At 37.5% G+C, this 19185-nt stretch overlaps 2 protein-coding genes across 4 annotated transcripts; one reads left to right on the top strand and one right to left on the bottom strand.

Moving 5' to 3' along the window:
• Window positions 1–556: 556 nt before the first annotated feature.
• On the bottom strand, window positions 557–11911 carry gnb1b (guanine nucleotide binding protein (G protein), beta polypeptide 1b). 3 transcript variants are annotated; one of them, XM_038697033.1, is made up of 11 exons: window positions 11759–11911; window positions 6552–6660; window positions 6412–6450; window positions 6224–6330; window positions 5871–5934; window positions 4654–4816; window positions 4119–4185; window positions 3838–4039; window positions 3513–3729; window positions 3258–3373; window positions 557–2274 (listed from the first exon to the last, which is right to left on the bottom strand). In XM_038697033.1, the coding sequence occupies exons 2-10, from the start codon at window positions 6606–6608 to the stop codon at window positions 3267–3269; spliced, it is 1023 nt and encodes a 340-aa protein (XP_038552961.1). In that variant the 5' UTR covers window positions 6609–6660; window positions 11759–11911; the 3' UTR covers window positions 557–2274; window positions 3258–3266. The 3 variants fall into 3 exon arrangements, with proteins under 3 accessions (XP_038552961.1, XP_038552962.1, XP_038552960.1); XM_038697034.1 differs by lacking the exon at window positions 11759–11911 and adding an exon at window positions 11539–11706; XM_038697032.1 differs by lacking the exon at window positions 11759–11911 and adding an exon at window positions 11477–11639.
• Window positions 11912–14734: 2823 nt separating this feature from the next.
• On the top strand, window positions 14735–19051 carry LOC119886349 (calglandulin-like). Its single transcript, XM_038697024.1, has 5 exons — window positions 14735–14853; window positions 15015–15189; window positions 17748–17892; window positions 18109–18209; window positions 18805–19051. The coding sequence occupies exons 1-5, from the start codon at window positions 14851–14853 to the stop codon at window positions 18846–18848; spliced, it is 468 nt and encodes a 155-aa protein (XP_038552952.1). The 5' UTR covers window positions 14735–14850; the 3' UTR covers window positions 18849–19051.
• Window positions 19052–19185: the final 134 nt, after the last annotated feature.

The raw sequence follows: 19185 nt of genomic DNA, 5'->3' as shown, positions 1-19185 counted from the left end.
CTGTAAGTATATGAAAGATAAAACGGGCAGTACAATACAGTTCAATTTAAATATTCCACCCACGAGCATGAGTTTTGATTTACCAAAATTTACAGCTTTGTGTAAACTAAAACTACAGTACTTTTAGTGCTGGTTTATCTAACAGTGACAGATACCTTGTAAAAGTATACTCTAGTAATAATAAAAGAGCTGCTGCGTGGCAAACGTAGAGAGCAACGCCAGCAACTTGTAATTCATTAACCCACAAAGTGGTGTAGCTTTCATTTGAACTAGGACTGAAATGAGCTGACCAAGTATTTTATGGTCTTAAACTATGTTCCATCCCAGAATCTTGACTAAACAAAGCTTAACTTTATAGCTACCATCAGCTTGTTGGTTTTTGCCTTAAAATGTGGCCTTCTGTTGCTTGCCTCACTTTAACAACAGTGAAAAGCTATCTCCACACAAATATTAATTCCAAAGCAGAGACAGTCACATTCACTTTCTGAATGACACATTAACACCATTAGAAAAACAAAACATCTCAATGCAGCTTTTGGATTCAACTCAACAAAAAGAGATCTCAAACAGCTTTTTATTACATTTTTCAATCAATAACAGTACAATTTAGTACAGTATCTATCTTGCATCCAGCTCACCGTGTAACACCAACAGACTGAAATGAAATACAAAAAGTGAAAAGGTACATAAGGGTGCAGAGCTCTATAATATTAATGGAAAGAGAAAGGGGAATCCATCTCAGTTGAATTGCATTTTCACTTGTGGCCACACACGAATACATCACATTTATTGTACATCATTGCAGAAAAAAAAAAGAAAAGTGAAAATATGTCACAACTTTAACAAAAGTGCTTCTGTATACAGTGAAATGTTATCATTCAGATGCTCCGATTTTCAATTTAAGACCAAGAAAAAAAAAAGAAATGTACAAAAGTTTTAGTATGGACAGTATGTGAGGACGTTTTTTTGTTCCATTGAGTGCTGAGATTTTGAAGGAGAGAAAAACTTGCCAAGGATAGAATTGTCACAATGATTGTTATAATTATTACAAAACTTGGCATCAATAGAACTGGTAAGCATAATTTACACCAACTATGCAGTCAATATTAAGTTGTTCTCCATTCTTGCTCACTCTGGTGCATAGCGTTACCAGTATTGGTACATGATGTATGTGGAGTTAGAGCCCATAAAATTGGCTTCTATTAAGATCAATCAATAGGGTTTACTCTCCTTTTCAGAAATAAAAACAAAAAATCTAGGAATTTGCACCATTGAAAGCAAGTCTACAGCATGCACATCTAAATTAACTCATGGCAGACAAAATTAATGTCTTAACTTAAAATATCAGACCATTATTTTCAGACATTGATTTGTACATTTCATTCACAGAGTTGCAACTGCAGTCCCAAGCAAAGGAAGTGTCTATTTAGTCAGGTGAGGTGTTTCACTCAAAGTGGATGCTAAACACAATCCCCCATCCATATAATAAAATCCAGCCATGCCCCAATTATCTCAGCACCTACCTTGCTACCCCACCCCTTCCCACCCAAAGTCAAAAGGCATGTACAAGAATTAAGGGGGTTAACTGTATAAGTTACTCGTAATAACTCCTTTTGTACTGGAATGAGCATTCATAACTTATAGCATGTGCTTGGTTAGTTAACATAGTATTAGTTGAGAGGCAAAGCTTCTTCATGTGCAAAAGGCTGTGATGAAACAAAAACAGCTAGTATATAAATACATCATGGACATTTTGAAAGCTGCTCGTGTAATATGATCCAAGCTTTTACTTGCATTACTTGCTGCATGTTTTCTCTCATCTGTCTTATATGATTTAACTGGATTAGAAAGACAAGCTTCAATTCAAACATATCTAAAAACCACTAAAGAAATATGACAAAAGGAAAGCCATCAAGAACAAACCATCAGAATAGAATTCTTAAAAAAAAAAAAAAAAAAGTTAAATAATTTGTACAATTACACTCCAACATTTGCTTTCAAGACGCACACATTTGCATGGGATGATAGTGTTTTCTCTTTCAAGGTAACATAAAAATGGTCCAAGAAGGAATGCACAAGTTTCTGATTTGATACCACAGGAGATCCTTTCTTAACTAGGTGATAAACAATTGTGCTCTTCTTTGTGTAGGAAAGGCATTGGTTTCCCTTCATTTTTTGTGGTGTCCAAGTCAGTTTAAACAGTGTTGAAGAAGATGCTGTGAACATTCTGAAGTTGTAATGGTCTTCCAGTCAACTTTGGAGTTAAAAGAACATCTGGGAAACAAAGACAAATTACATTTAGAATTTAACTAACCTGATCTACAATTTAGCTAATTTGAACCTATTGTCAAGTGTCATTTTAAGACCTAATTGGCAAAGATTTAACAAAAAGCTATCTAATCACAGAGACTGACATAAGAATGCAGCAAGCTGCTTATGTTCATTATATCTACAACCAGCTGTAGAGACAAGCTTACAGCTGTTTGGCCTTTTGGGGACCCCACCAAATCGAAGACATTAATTTATTCCAAGAATTCAGTGTAATTAAAAAAAAACGTCAATATGTTTAGAACCATATATGTACTTTTTTTTTTTTTTTTTTTACACATTTTTGGGGTGCCTGCCAAATAAGTGTCAATATGTTAAAGCCTTAGCCTAAAGCCAATTTTAAAAACACGGGGAATACATTTTTGCAGTGGAATATTTCTTTTTAAAGTTGGCAGCATATCACAACAGCAATTCCTTCTAAAGTACTGTTGTAAAGTTTGACATTAAAGTGGCTGAAGTGTCTATTAAAATGCACACAATTGGCCAGTGTAATAGATGCACCACCATCACCAGTTGGATTTATTTCTCCATACAGCACGTCTTGTAAGAAAAAAAACAAAAAAAAAAAACAAGCTGTAACAAATGCTAGACGCAGTTGCAGTTTACCTAGAGCTTAGTGAAAAAGAATGTTTTTCTGATCATGCAGGAGACTGCAAGGATCCATTCAAGCCAACAGGTGTCATGTGCACCCCAGCAAAAGACCACGAAACAGAAAGACATTTCATTGAACGCACAACTCTCTTAAACCTGTGAAGGGACAAAAGAAGCACAAGAGCACACCGGCTTCTACTCCAGCCAAGCAAAAGATGAGGCTTCAAAAAAAATATGCCACGACAGGTTTAGGACTAGGAACAGCCTAAGGTACAAATTTAAGAAAATGTAAAAAAAAAAAAAAAAAAAAGAAGACAAAGAAAAAAAACCTTCAGAACCTTTAGGCTTCAATTCCAGATCTTCAGAAAACTGTCCCAGGATCCTGTTGCAACTGCCATGCCATCATCAGTAACTCCCAGGCAGCTAACACGGTTGTCATGTCCAGCCAACACACCTAGAAAAGGACAACAATTTAGTCTACCGGAATAAAAGACAGCAAAAAGTACACTTCATTGCTTTGTATGTCTAATCATTGAGTATTTACCAAGAGTATTTTTGTAGCATGTAGGTAATAAGGCTGCTATCTGACTTACCAGCACGGTCAGCCTTTAGTGTGTCCCACACATTACAGTTGAAGTCATCATATCCCGCCAGAAGAAGACGGCCACTCTTTGAGAATGCAACAGAGGTGATGCCACATATAATATTGTCATGAGAGTAGATCATTAATTCCTGATCAGCACGCAGATCAAACAGCCTGCAGGTGGCGTCATCGGAGCCCGTGGCAAAGGCATTGCCATTAGGGAAGAACTAAAAATGACAAGAGAAATCATTAATGCACAACAGAGGAAATCACAAAAAAAAACTAATGAAATTTAATACAAATAAAATGCTAAAGCACATTTTTCAATAACTTACACAGATGGCATTGATGTCGGACTCATGGCCAGTAAATGTCTGTCTGCACATGCCCTCTCGGACGTCCCAGAGTTTAGCGGAGGCATCACAAGCACCAGAGACGAATAACCGTGCGTCAGGGGCCAATGACAGGCTCATGACATCACCTGTGTGTCCAGCAAATGTGGTTGTCTGCTGGCCAGTCTCAATGTCCCAAAGTGCACTATAAAATAAAATATACCATTAAGATACAGTTTGCATTGATAGTATAGCAACTCATTGTAGTCGATCCTTTTACTTACCAAGTGGTATCCCCAGAGCTTGTAACAATCTGGTTGTCATCAAGAAAACGACAACAGGACAGGTATCCTGATATTCAAAGAGTCAATTGAGGAGTTATTAGTATGAACGTCCATGTCAGATATATAACTAGCATATACTCAATTCCCATATTTGCAGAAATATGCACAATCAGAATCAAATAGAGTAAATAAGTCAACTCTTACATTTCAGAACCCTGTAGTTTTGGGAATTACATAGACTGATGTTAACTGATTTTTAAAGTACCATCTTAGTCAGACAGCTCTGCTGCCCGAGTAGTTCTGTATTTCTTAAGTACATTTTTCTGTGTGGCTTTATGCATTTGTTTTCCATGTCTAGGCTCCCAATCGAACCGTCCATCAGACAGCAAGCCTGATGTTAGACAGAAGTAAGCTAGCTTACAATATTAACTGTCCTGTCAAATACAGTAATGTTGCCAATTTTGTAACTGCCCACTGTTATTAATGCCCGTTTCATTGTAATTCTTATGATATGACATGAAAATGATAGTGGTACCTGTATGTCCAGCGAGCTCGCGGCTCACACGTACATTCCCCTCGCGTGTTTTCAGGTTGTAAATGGAGCAGATGTTGTCTAAGCCGCCACAGGCCACATAATTTCCTGAAGGTGCATATGCACAAGTCATGACCCAGGAGGATCGAAGTGGAATGGCGTGAACCTACAACAAAAGTTAGAAGACGCATACAAAAAAATATGTAATATGTATAAATTAAGCCTATTTTTGTCAAAGAAAATTAGAATTTATAGTAGCTACTTTAATAACTAAACAAAAGAGTGTGTCAAGAATTTTGAAGAAATTTGAAAAAGGCAATTCATTAGTAAATATGTAAGATGACTTTTGACACCCTATTTTAGCACTATGGAATTTCTTTAATACCAGGATGCCATTACATGCAACAATATCCATAGATTATTTGAACACCCACTGCTCTTGTGACTTCCAGGCCAGGTCACCAAGTGAAGTGCCCGTGACCCACAGTAACAGCAGCAAGTGAAATGAGAACAGAGCACAAACTGTACTGTTTAGACATTAGACAGCATCCTGTAAAATCAGTGGCACTCACAGACAGCTTGATGTTGTAGCTTAATTTCAACTGCAATCTTCTCAGCAGCTCTACAGATACATTGGAAGAATGACCCTTTAATCTTATAATTCCCTGTTGGATTTATTGCCTGCTGTATCAAGCTTAATGTAAAATGTTCTGTGTCACCACAAAAGCTTCAACTTGACAGCGCGTAATTCTCTATTTTGTCTGTAGGGGAGGGTCAAATTGCCTATTAGGCATGCAAAATATACACTTTTTCCACCAATCACACTAACTGCACACCTGCCCCAAAGGAAAGGCCACAAATGCCCCTCTCTCAGCTGATCCGCAACTCTTTTGAATTTATTCCAATAGAATGCATGCTGATTTAGTTTCCCCTCCTTCTAATTCTAGTATAACTACGCGAATAGGTGCATGCTGCAAAATATAATATAGCACCAGAAACCAGGCCCATATCATTCATCTATCTGCTTTGTCTGAAAGTGCCTCAAGTTTTAGAAATGCAGCAGCTATTATGACTTTATTTGCATGAAGATGGCACCACTGACATGCCTTAATCTGCAAGTCTAAACTGCTGCTGTGCCGTTACTTTGCTTTCCAATTAGATGACAGATCTGCATTGATTCAATCCTTACTTCATTAATACATGTCAAAAACACCGCTTACCTTATTTGTGGTATAGCTGTCCCAAATAATGAGTTTGCCATCTTGAGAGGCACTGACCAAGAGCCTACACAAATGAGAACAGCAATATAATCACACCACCAATTAGAGATGTCACACAAAATCTTTTTTTTCCCCCCATATAGAAAAATAAGCCAAAAACAGAGAGAAAAGAACTGCAGGAAAAAGATACGTGCCAAACTGCTGAAAGACAGTGTAATAATAAAATATCACCCGCATCAGTAACAACTCTTATGTTTAACCTTTGCACTGTACTCAACATTTTACATAAAGCAACTTAAACCAAATCTCCCTGTACACGGAAGTCAAAAATTCTGGCTTCTGGTTATGTTTACCTGGAATCTGTTCCCCAATGCATGGCATAGATTTTAGCCAAATGACCCCGTAGCGTTCGTCTTGTACGCATCTGGATTCGGCCCACGGGGTCAATGTTAGCTGTAATCTACAAAACATTAAGTACTCTGGTTAATTTCAGACCAAATTCTTTTCAACCCAAGAGAAACATCATAATGTTATATGTTACCTGTGAAAGTGTGGCATCTGCGCATGCTTTCCTGGCATCCTGAAAAGAAGAAAAACTCAAATATTTAAGACTGGACTTTTCCATCTCATAGCAATCTTTCTTGTACAGGGTAATTGGTGGTATGGTATAAAATGACTCACTCTGATCTGATTTTTGAGCTGCTCTGCCTCTTGGCGTAACTGGTCCAGTTCACTCATTTTATTCTGCTTTTTCAATTACCTTACTCCAGCTACCGGGGCACTTGTTGATCTAAAAAAGAATAAAAGAGAAGCACTTTAATCATTCACACAAATGTTCATTTTAAATTCAAGGTCATACAGTACAATCTCACTTCCCCACTGCAATGTCGCTAACATAATCCTGACACAATTTAGATTGCCAGTCAAATCCTGTTAAGGCATGACTTTCCAATGATCTGAGAAGCAGTCATTATCCTGTTGACCTCAATCCCTGGGATACTCAGAATTTTAGCCAAGTGATCAATAAGCCACTTATATTAATACAGGGCCTTGAGACACTCTCAAATTTCATCTAATAAAATACATTTTAAAAACTCATGTCATGATCAAAACAGCACACTAAATATAATAACCATATCTTGAACTACATCAAGTCTCATTTATTAAAGCAAATAAATTGCATTATTTCAAGTCATTTCAAGAGTTATGACCTGTCCTGTACCAGACGCAACTTAATTTACATGGACTGTGATATCAAATAAAAGTGTGTTAAGACGATGACTGGACCAAACAACACTCTATGGAAACCATATTTTTAGATTACTTTAACCAAATCAAAATGTAAAATCTTTTGTAAAAATAAGAAAATTGATCCAGTATTCTATTTGTCGATTTCTGCAGCAGACTGTTAAGACATATCCAACTGTTTGATGACGTGCAGTCCAAGTTAAAAGCAGTTTTTGAAAAGGTAGCACAATGCAACACCACGAAGGTAACATGACCGCAAGCAAATGTTGTCAACAGCTTAATTATTTTTTTATATATATATATATATATATATATATATATATATATATATATATATATATATATATATATATATATATATATATATATATATATATATATATATATATATATATATATATATACACTTATATACACACACACACACACACACACATACATACACACACACATTGTCTTATTTTGAAGTTAGGCTAGTAGTTGGTTTATTAGGTGAGAAATAGTCACCGATTGCTCACCAACAAAAGTTATTCTGGCAAATGGACACCCTTCTCAGATCCATCTAATTAAATTATTCAAGTGTGTCTAACAGAGGTACATTAGGAAACAAATCCATAATAATCTTAATGTGCGTATGTTTAAAATGGTGTACAGAATTGTTTTGTGGCACTCACACACAATTTCTGACTACACCCAGAAAACTAGCTAACAAACAAAAACTGAGTATGCTCACAATTTTGACCAAATGCAACATCAATTAGGATTTTCAACAGATTAAGCATTACAGTACCGTAAAACCACTGTTCAGTTAAGTTTTTAAAAATTACATCCAAAAGGCAACTTTCTAGAGATATTTTACATAAGATAACAACCCAGAAACCCCTTTCTTTAAATACATAGTAACTCTCATCACATATGAAACCATAGTCTGTGCATGCTGCTTTTATGAAGGACATATTGCCCACTTGTCTCTTGGAAAAAACAAATAACAGATATTTGCATAACACATGTAACCGCTCAAACTGCAACATTACAATGTTTAAGAAAAAAATATATTAGCACACGTGACAAATTACTAAACTAAACTCTGATTTAGATTTTACACAGATTGCAAATAGCAGTGCACCATTTAGTTTGACCAACCTTTCCTTCCCTCTTAGCTTCCCTGGTGTATATCAGTCAGTAGGCCTACGTCCCTGAGGTTTCAGGACAAGACTGAAAATCTTCTCTACCTGACTATGTTATCCTTTGTGTCCTCTGATCGGTTGACCTTTTTAAACACAGGTTATCCTCTTACACTCAATCTATAAATAAACGTATCATGGAATGTAATTATGCAGTATCCTCAAGTGATGGCAGAATATCATTCTCACCTTGAAATCTCTCTGAAATAATATTCCCAACTTCTTACATTGATACAATATTTAGCTCTGAGAAAATTACATTCAAGTTTATTCAGTTGTGCTGAATTGTATTTTCAGATAACAAAGTTTACCAATGCCCACAGTAGTAGTGAATGATTGATACTGTATATTTAATGTATTAACATTACAAAATTGTTCATTTGGTTTTAAGCACGTACGTGTGTGTGTGTGTTTAAATAAAAATTTCTTAGCAAAATCATCCTACCTAAATCTAACTCTGAGGTCATTATTTAGCTTTCAGTTCTGATGATGAAATTACAGGCTATTGTGTTAAACCTGACAGGTTTATGTCACTACTAAATGGTGAACTTGAATAGCTCTTCAGTGATGTATTAAATTCATAAACACTTTAACCAAACAATTACAAGATGTAATTAATTTTCATACTTCACTGTTTTTATACCAAACCCTAAAACTACAACTGTAAATCCAAAAGTAAGAAAGCCTGGAGTCAATTTATACATCTGACTTTTAAATACTCCACCTTCAAAAAGTATTAATAATCATTTCCCATTGATCTCTGTAGATGCTTGCAGTTAAGGAGTTCCTCTCCCTCATCACTTCTCCTTTCCAAGCGCCTGATCACAGTCAGCTGACTGCATGATAAACAATGAGCAGTGGCAAACAGCCTGGAGTTGTAGCTCACTAGCTGTTCTCAGGTCCCTTAAGGCCAGTCTGTGCTTGCTATTTTCAAAAAGGTGTCTCCTACATTTCCAGTTAAAATATTAAATGTATCGCTCTCTGCAGTAGTATACATCTGTTCTCAAAGGACAAGTCAGCTTATCTGTACTGTTAAACGATGATAATGCAATGTTTCACAGGTCTAAAGCTGGATCATGGAAAAGGCCATAACCAGCAATATCACTGAGCAACTACATAATCCTAAAAGCTAAAACCTTCAGTCAATGGGTCTCTAATCCTATCCATGTCCACTAACATAAACAGCTGGCAAAGCCAGCCCAGGCATTAGAAATATGTTTTCCCAATCATAAAAAGGATGAGTTTAATCTTAATTCTTTTACACAAAACATGCTTAAAGTAAGTGCCTGGATTTTCATGCTACCAGGGTAATCACAAGCCTATTATTACAGTCCCTCTCTTCCAGCTGTCCTGCGTGATCAGATACTGTACAATTACTACACTAATAAATTAGGATGTACAAAGCAACAGACCTGTATATTTTCTAACTGATGTCTGTGCACAGGTTTAACCAAGACTGAATGTAGTGAACTGATAGTTGACTTAGTCACTGTGTGCAGTACTGTGATTTGCCTACAACAGTAGAATAGTTTGCATTGTATTTGAATGGCTACTGGAAAGCCGTTTTACTCCGTTTGTTACACTAATTTGTTCAGAAGGTAGGGCTACAGAGTCGTTGCACATATTTTAGGGGAAGATCTGTTGCAACTGAGCACCATAATGTGGCAAAATACTGAGGATTAGACTATTAGTATCTGATTGAGCCTAATCGAATTTCTATATTTACTGAACCCTGCACAATGTAACGATAATATAACTTGCGCTGATGGAAATCTAAGAAGATGCAGCTAAACGCCATCTTGCAGACTGCTGTCCGCTAGTTAGCTTGCTAGCAGGCTTGGCAGTGTAGGCCTAGAGGCAGGGCAGAGCTAGTATTCAAGAATGTAACTCTGGATTAGTAACAATTTCACTAGTGATTTAACCGTGTCCGATCCGATGAATTTTATGACAGATAAACCAACTAGCTAGTAGCATCTAAAGCACACACAAAAAACATAACCACAGCCACTTAAGGGTAGACTCAGCAGCTCTTCCGCAATTGCACGGAGTGCTATGTAGTTAGCCACAAGCCAACCTAGTGGATACACCTAGAAACTCGATGGTTGATTGGCCTGCAGAAATCCACTTACTTACATACTAACAAGCTCGTTAAACCCGACAGTGCACAGTTTATTCGATTACGGTGTATCAGTATATTATACTCTAATCCTGAGGTGGACGCGAGTCTGTATATAACTGCAAGGTCGGCGGCTATGGCCTGTTTGACTTAAGTAAGCACAAAATACACTAACAGACGCGATGTTTTTTTATAAAGTACATGACTATCTATCGTCCATGGCTGCATTACTGCCAATCAGCTAACTGGTGATAAATAACTAACATTACTAACCCAAGTTAAGGCGTTGCACCGGCGGGGCCGTTTCGTTGCAGGAAGGCAGCAATGTGCTAACTTATTAGTTTGGCTTGTGAAAAAAAGGGTGTTAACGCGGATATAATAACTCACGTTAATAAAGTGCGACTGCATATATATGTATAGACACATACAGCGTTGAATGTTTAAGTTAATTAGTGATGCGGTCTGCTCTGCGGTCGCCAAATACCTAACATTTGCTGTTAATTTGTTTACGGGACGTTTATTGTTCCTGCCCAACCCAGTGTGTCATCATCAACTGACAGCAACATCTTTAAATGCAACATTTAGAGTGCAATGCAACCCAGTACAATCACAATGTGCTAACATTATCATCACAGTTGTCTTCAATTTATTTTGGCTATTAATTACCCAGTACTTTGAGTTCAGTATTCTAGGCCAAGAAGCACCTTCACTCGGCCATCACTGACATCAAGCCTCACTGGCCAACATTAACAGCCAGGGGCTTTCGCTATAGAGTGCATAATACATTTACATGGATATGCGTTTTGTAGCAATCCGCCGCCGTAATTATAGATCGCCAGGGTCCACCGCGACAGACACGCCTGTACCATCCTAACTTGTATTTGCTTAGAAGAAAATAGCCAACTTATCGTTAGCTAACTGAACGGCTAGCTTTCGCTAACGTTACCCCACCCCCGGACAGTTCAATTCCGCCACAATTCATTAGCTAATGGCACAAACAGTTAACGTTCCTGTGGAAGATGAGAAAGCACCATCACCATCGCTTTATGTCACCTTACCTGATTCAATTTGCGTTTGTTTTTGCGTTTTGGCATTGACTGGAAAACAAGACGGCGTATACCTCTGATCCACGCATCAACGAACACCACGACGCTAGCATACGAACTAGCCAGCCAGCTAACGTTAGTTTTCCGAGGAGCAGCCCTTCCCCAACGCAGGCTAACGTACCGCTATGGAGCTAGACAACCTCAGTCAGCCAACCGGGGAGGGGAGGGGGAAATCACACCCACTAGCCTTGTACTGAAGGCAAACAAAAAAGCTAATCTTTAAAGTCACTATACCTCATTCAACAAGACAGCCTACTGTCTCCCCTTTGCCAAGCTTAACATCTGCCCTTTCCGTAGTAACACTCTCGTCCGGCCATCGAACGACGAGATGGGCGCGGTAACCCTGCAGTCAGCGCTGGGAAACCCCACGCTGCAGCAGCGACGGGTAGAGAACCTTCGATTGGTGTTTTATCTAACTACAGTTGGAGATGCGTGATCAGTCGCTTTGAACAATGTTTTACACTTATTTATTTTGTCTTGCGTTCAACAAGAGTTGACTGAAAGCCAAGAGAACACGTTGCCCCCCCGTTATCAAGCCTAACTGAAAGGCTGAGTCAGTCACTCGGGCCCCAACTTGGCTCCTAAAGTAGGAAGTGGCATTAATGATTTCAGCAGGGCTGTCTATAGTTAGCTAATAATAGCAGTGTCACCAAGTCAACCTTGCCTTAGATAATTAGTGTATAGTGCGGTTTAGTTTATCGTTTTCAGTTGACTTGCAGTATAGCCAGTCCCTTGAACTATTTCAAAAGAACCCCTTGTTGTATTTAACTACTTACTGAGGCAATTTTAGGAAGCTGTCACAGTTAAACAAACATACATTTCCCTGAAACATCACAAAATAAACTACCCATGTGCAACACATTAACTTTAATTTGTTAAATAGACATGATGTCCTTTAAATTGGCATTTGCTGTCACACTCAAACAAATAGAAGTTAGTTAAGCTAAGTGGGCATTGAGAACATCTTTTACGAGAGATAGCTGGATAACTAACTTGCATACAAAATTAAAATAAGACAATTCAGCCACATAAATCAGCAATCACACACAGTCAAGCTAATGAAACAATCACAAGTAGTCCTATCATTTAAAAAATATCACTAAGTAGAATTCCTTTAGAGCAATGAGCATCTCACAACTTAAAATTTGTTTGCATTTTAATCCAGTACTAAAGTGCATTGTACCAGAAAAAAAACCCTACAATATACCAAACACTTTCTATAAAAAGCATCTGTGGTTGGAACTCATAAAATAATTGCTTTCAGTTGAATGATGTGAATTGATAAATGTGCTTTTAACTATAAATTTGTGTTGAGTGAATTAAGTGAACAAGTTAAGTAAGGGTCAGGAGCAAGGTCACACCTCTAACCACCTGTCAAGCCTAACTTTATACCTGGTTAACCAATCCTCTGTTTGCCTTGTTTGTTTTCTCAAGCCACCCACTTTTCCACTCCATCACACATTCACTCCACACCCGTTCATCCTCTCATCCCTCCTTGCCTTTCCTCTATCAACTATCTTTCTTTCAGTCCTGTGCATACCTCCCCCTTCTCTCTGTTCTTTACATACTGTCGGGGGCTTGAAGTAGGTTCAGGTTTATCTTACATCACTAAAACTTTAATCAAATGTTGTTATGGTGCGGTTCTTACTAGTGTAGATATAAAACTATGATTTAAAATTCATTCCTGACCATCGAAACAGTAGTTGGCAAAACAATCTCAACATAAGGTTTATTTAGTAGCAAGATATAAAACCGTAGTTGCAATATATAGCAGTTTTAAAATTGCCTATGTCAAAAGGCTATTTTGGATGCCTTTTTAAGATTTGTCAAAATGATTGTTGACCACTCTATTTTAAAAAGTTTATCCATTATTTTCATTACATGCATAACAAAGAATACTTGGGATATCTTTATAATAATCTGGTACCAGATGTCTGAATCAGCCCGCACATGAAGTGAAACTAAATGGCAATTATTATTTATCAGGATCATCTTTATTATGGCTTGTCAGCAGAATTTTGATACTAGCATTTGCTCATGACATGCAAATAATTTAATTGCAAAAATGCAGATATTTGTGTTACAACACTGTCAGGGCAATTGTAGGAGAACATCTTTTGTTAAACCCTTTCATGTATCAATAAACAATCTATTACACCAAGTTGTGTAAGTCAGAAGGAGTCCAATGAATGTAAACTGTTTATTTCAGCCAGGTAAAATTTTCCCCCAGACAAAGCTTACATAAAGGTGCCCCTCCTTTAGTTTAGTTGGTTAGTTTTCCTCAAGTCCAGGATGTCTGAGGGATCATGATCACGTTATATGATCACACAGACAGACAGAATTAAGCCTAATGCTGTTGTTTGACAGCACAGATTACACCAAATACATAATAAACATCTGTCCTATGGCAATCTCTGGGAATGTGGGAAAAACTGTAGAAGATTTATATAAAGTTTACTTAAAGGTCTAAAAGGAACCATCTTGTTATGGCTAGTTCTGACTTGTACTATTTCATTAGTGGTTACGGTAAATGATGGGCTATTCGGCTTACAGTGAAATTGTTCATCTTGAGTGTAAAAAACAGAATATAGGACAGAACAACATACATTGCAGTTTTATTGATTAACTTGCTGACTATCGGCTAATGTAAAAATAAAGTCTCAGTACCTTGATTAAGTCAGTGTTACAGTTTTCATTTAGGTTTACTTGGTGTTGTATTTTCACTCAAACTCTATTAATACACAGAGGATCATTGGAGACATGCGGCATACAGATTCATAGCTCTTCCCCTCAACCAACAAATGTGACATTCTTAATGTTCCCATTGCAATGTTGGAAATAACTTCTTGTAGTTAAGTGCCTCCTTATATGGTTGTCTGCTTTCATGAGAGTCACTGGGGTCTGCACAAACACCTGCTAATGGCTAACAGAAAGCTAATTGCAGTTCCCATAAGTGGACCATGTGATGTTGAGGTCAGGAAATGCATCAGATAGTTTACATATTTTGTTATCATGTCTTTTGCCCTGTCTGCCTTGGGATAATAACATCATATTTTAATCAATTACTATTTTACCAAACAAGTTATTCTCCTATATACTGTTTAGTGTTTCCCATTTGTTAGTTGAGATCAGTATCCGAATATTCCTCATGGGTGATTAGCAAGTCCATCCTTTAAGTGCCATAAAAGGTCTTGAAGCATGCTCTTCTAAGCTCTGGGGAAAGAGCGGTTAGAAGTGTAGTAATAATGAGGCTAAGAGATCCTCTCATTCTACAGTAACTGTTGTCACAGTGCTTGTCCTCAGGCGTGTTTGGACTATCAAAGAAAATGGTGAGAACATTAAGAGACAGGAACTAACTTAACATACAAAATTGTTCATACTAACATAGGTAAAATTCAATGTGAAGTAATTGCAGAAGCTTTGCCATGCTGATCTTTACTCTTAACTACTAATATCAAATACTGCAACTTACTAAGCAACCTTCTTCCAGGCCAGCAAGTTAACACAAGAGCAGATCACAGAGTACAAAGGAGTTTTTGAGATGTTCGATGAAGAGGGAAATGGAGATGTGAAGACACAGGAGCTGGAGAGACTGATGAGTTTAATGGGAATCAATCCGACAAAGAGAGAGCTCAGCCAGATGGCCAAAGATGTGGACAAAGATGGTAAATATAAGCCTGCAATGACTGTAAACCCTGTACTATGGAAATGTATCATTCTGTAAAATACATTTAACTAAAATGGATACAACAATGGATATTCTTAGATCGTCTTTTTGACATATGTGGGCCACTGACTGAGATTAAGATAATATAGATTAAATAGTTGGGGTCTTGCACACACCTGTGAAAGCATATCACTTGAACTTCAACTTTATTATATATGTAAATAAAATACTACAACAGCCCTACCATAAATTATCTCTTTTTGATGCACATAATTATCAAAAAGCAGTTGATTCAACTCTATTTTTGGGGCCAAAGTGGTGGCAGTGTTTTTGACTGTTAATGGTGATAGGGAACGGGACAGAACGGACCCAAACGCAACACTCAGTTGAAAGGTGGTTTATTTAGAGGTAACAGAGGGGCTGGGGAAGAGGAGATGGAGGTGAGGCGGACGCCGGGGGATGTGGGCACAGAGGACTGAGGAGCTGGCGAGATGGAGGAAGTGAGGCGAGGGAGCTATGGGAGGCAGGGGACCGGGGAAGGAAGTGGTGTGGTGAGGAGCGGGGGGCGCCGTGGAGGATGCCCGAGAGGAGAGGACCGGTGGGCGAGCCCAGCTGACTGAACGGAGGGCGAAGGTGAGTGAACCTGGGAAGGAAAGCAGAAGGACAGGGTTAGACGCAGGACAAAAAACAAGGGCTGGAAAACAGAGATCACTGCAGGAGTTATCAGGAGCTTGAGAGAAGTTGTGGCACCAGGTTGGGAGCAACGACGATCAAGCAGAGATGGTGTGGAGAACCGGGGTTGATATACAGGCAGGGATGAGGTTGAACTGCTGGCAGGTGTGGCAGGCAGAGGAGGTGGCTGACGAGATGCAGGTGCGGGTCGTTGGCTGGGCCCAGGAGCAGAGGGAGAGAGAGAGAGAGAGAGAGAGCACACGCAGGGGAGGAGACAGGGAGGCAGGCAGATTACAGGAAAACAAAACAGCGCGAGAAATGAAATGAGAAAAAACCAGGACACTCGACATCAGCCGGGCTGCCCCCACAAGTGGATAAGTGGATATTCCATAAGTGGACCATGTGATGTTGAGGTCAGGAAACGCATCAGATAGTTTACATATTTTGTTATCTTGTCTTTTGCCCTGTCTGCTTTGGGATAATAACTTCATATTTTAATCAATTACAATTTTACGAAACAAGTTATTTTCCTATATAACTACACTGTTTAGTGTTTCCCATTTGTTAGTTGAGATCAGTATCAGAATATTCCTCATGGGTGATTAGCCATCCTTTATGTGCCGTAAAAGTTCTTGTAGCACGGATTGTAAAATGGTTCTATTTACATACATGAACAATGCCTTTAAATGCTTTTAAGCAATGCCTTGCATGTATTCTGAGCTGCACCGGGAGGTGAGGATGGAAGTAGAAGCTTTATCTGTCTAAGGTTTGTCTCAAACCAAGTAAGTAATTAAAGTGCTAAATAAGGTTCTGTAATGATAGCCTGGACATTAACATTAGCTAAAGAGCTGGAAGGTAGATTAACTGGATGTTTTACGATAAATTAATCTTGAGACATATTTAGAATTAGCTTTTGCAGCCAATCAAGTCTGGATTTTAATTGCAAATAGACAGATTTAGGATTTATAAAGTGAACCCATGTGTAAGAGAGTAACATCTTCCAAAGTGCATTATAAAGAAGCATGGCATTATCTAATGCAGCAGTTTTCTGTTTTTACTGCTGGTTACCACATTAATCACTAGGGGTCAGTGTTTTACTACTTAAGAAAGAAAACTTCAGAAACAAACTGCAACTAAGCAATCTCTTACATCTCCAGCCACTGTCATGTGACTCATTATGTGCCCTGCAAAGCACTGACATATGGCTCCACAAGGAGCTGTATTTGTCATTTCATCTGTTATGCTGAAAATTTAATTTGTCATTTCCTTTCCTGTTTCCTATTTCCCCTACTATTACCCTTCTCTATTTATACCTCCCTTTTATCTCTGAACTTGAATGCTGCCATTTTAATTCATTAGATTTTTGTTATTTTGATGTCTAAGATTTATAGCAGAGATTGCATTTTTTTCGCCTTTCCAATAAACTGTGATTAATGCTGATTCAGTTCTGGATGTAAAACATTGCTAGATTTTAAAATCACAGCATCTCAGCTGTATGTGTTTATCCAAGAAGAATCTAGATAATTTGTAAAATGAAGCTGAAATGGTTTGGTTCTTCGAAAAAAAAATAAGAAAATGGAAGATGTTCTTTAATGCTAAAACAGCAAAAAAACTTCTTCCTAAAAGCAATATTTTTTCTCTGGACATTTGTGGAAATAGACACCACTAGCATTTTTCAGAGATAATGTACGTTGGGTTGCAGGATTGTAGTAAAAGCTGGCATTGTACTTGATTTGACTTCACATAAACGCGTTGTGTTTCTCTTCTATATAAATATGTCTGTCTTTGTGTACTCTCTCTGTCCCCCTAATTAATAAACAAGTTACTGTGCTGCACACAGATAATGATGTTGTTTTTGACAGATGATTTTTTGTGACATTTCAGGTAAAGGTGTATTTAATTGTGACAGCTTCCTGGGTCTGATGGCACTGTACCACGAAAGAACCAAGAACCAGGATGCTGAACTCAGAGCTGCTTTTAAAGTATTTGACAAAGATGCCAAGGGATATATTGACTGGAACACACTCAAGTAAGAAAAATATAAGTGACAGAAAAGATGAGCTTTTCCTCTACACTCTTAATTTGATCGGTTTCATACTGGATTGCACATCAGCTTTGAAAGTGACATGTAATTATTTATTTGGATTAAATTTAATTCCAGTTGAAAGCAGTCATATAAATAAAACCTCTTGTTTGCCATCATGCTCTTTCAGTGTTTCCTTTATGTTTAAAAAATAATTTTCAGATACGTACTGATGAATGCGGGGGAACCACTTAATGAGATTGAGGCAGAGCAGATGATGAAGGAGGCTGATAAAGATGGTGATGGAACCATTGATTATGAAGGTATGTATATTCATATTCTAAACTACAGTCCATAGTCACACTACAACAAAACCTTTATAAATAAAATAAAAACATATATTTAATGTTAATGGAAGGTAGTTATCACACAGGTGTACATTTTGACAGTACTGTATTGCTGTTCTGTTTTATAGAAATGATGTCCTCTTGATCTTTATGGTCAGTTACTTGCAGTCATACTTTCAGTGAATCCATTATGTTGAAAAATGTATAAATACTGGATGTGTTGAAAGGAAATGTTATGAACACTACAACCTTAATTAAAATATATATTTAAATGTACTTGAATATATACATTTTTGTTGGCTAATATTTCAGGTTGAATCCAGAACTCTCTAACCTGCCAAGTATTGTAGTGTATTAGGTAATTAAATGACATCAATGACAATATTTTAGTTTTATATTATAAGGATTGCATTTGTTTACATGTTATATTTAATTAAAAATGTATAAATGCACTACTTTTAAAAAAAAAAAAGAGTCCTCAGATTGAAATAAATGTTGTGTACAGTTTAATAAGTCAATTATATAAAAATCTTATTTTAGCTATTTATACTGCTAATCTTAATTATTTCAGAGTTTGTGGCCATGATGACTGGGAACTTGTTCAAGATGAGCTGAAGACCTTGTGGATAATCGTTAGTAGCTGTGGACATGTGTTGCATTTACACAAAGATATAAAACAGCAGTGTCTTTTTTGAAAGTTTTCATCATTATTACTAGTTCTATTAATGGAAAAGTGTGCAATCACATATCAGTGTGATCAGTGTGAATAGCTGTACTTCTGTGTGAAGGACATTAAAGTAAAAATTGTGCTTGAGTAATTTGTCAGTAAATTATTTTCTTCTTTATTATTTTGTTTGTTTCTTACAGAGTAAATTCAGGCCATTGAGAGTTAGAGAAAAGATATCATAGGGTTAATTTCTCCAGACCTGCCACCCGGATGCAGTCATTCACA

Source organism: Micropterus salmoides, unplaced genomic scaffold (genome assembly GCF_014851395.1).
Source record: "Micropterus salmoides isolate LMB-PRFRI ecotype aquatic unplaced genomic scaffold, ASM1485139v1 Ms_hic_scaffold_4, whole genome shotgun sequence".
In the NCBI taxonomy this organism is placed as follows: Eukaryota; Metazoa; Chordata; class Actinopteri; order Centrarchiformes; family Centrarchidae; genus Micropterus; species Micropterus salmoides.
The sequence above is the reverse complement of the archived record's forward strand: the minus strand, read 5'-3'. Positions and strand labels throughout refer to the sequence as shown.

What these genes read in the sequence shown, in the direction of transcription:
- LOC119886349 (XM_038697024.1), top strand. An exon ending in CAAAGATGTGGACAAAGATG is followed by an intron (nt 15,190 to 17,747) that starts GTAAATATAAGC and finishes GTGACATTTCAG; the next exon opens with GTAAAGGTGTATTTAATTGT. An exon ending in ATTGACTGGAACACACTCAA is followed by an intron (nt 17,893 to 18,108) that starts GTAAGAAAAATA and finishes AATAATTTTCAG; the next exon opens with ATACGTACTGATGAATGCGG.
- gnb1b (XM_038697033.1), bottom strand. Translation starts at nt 6,608, where the DNA reads ATGAGTGAACTGGACCAGTTACGCCAAGAGGCAGAGCAGCTCAAAAAT. An exon ending in CAGATGCCACACTTTCACAG is followed by an intron (nt 6,331 to 6,411) that starts GTAACATATAAC and finishes AATGTTTTGTAG; the next exon opens with ATTACAGCTAACATTGACCC. An exon ending in ACTAAAGGCTGACCGTGCTG is followed by an intron (nt 3,374 to 3,512) that starts GTAAGTCAGATA and finishes GTCCTTTTCTAG; the next exon opens with GTGTGTTGGCTGGACATGAC.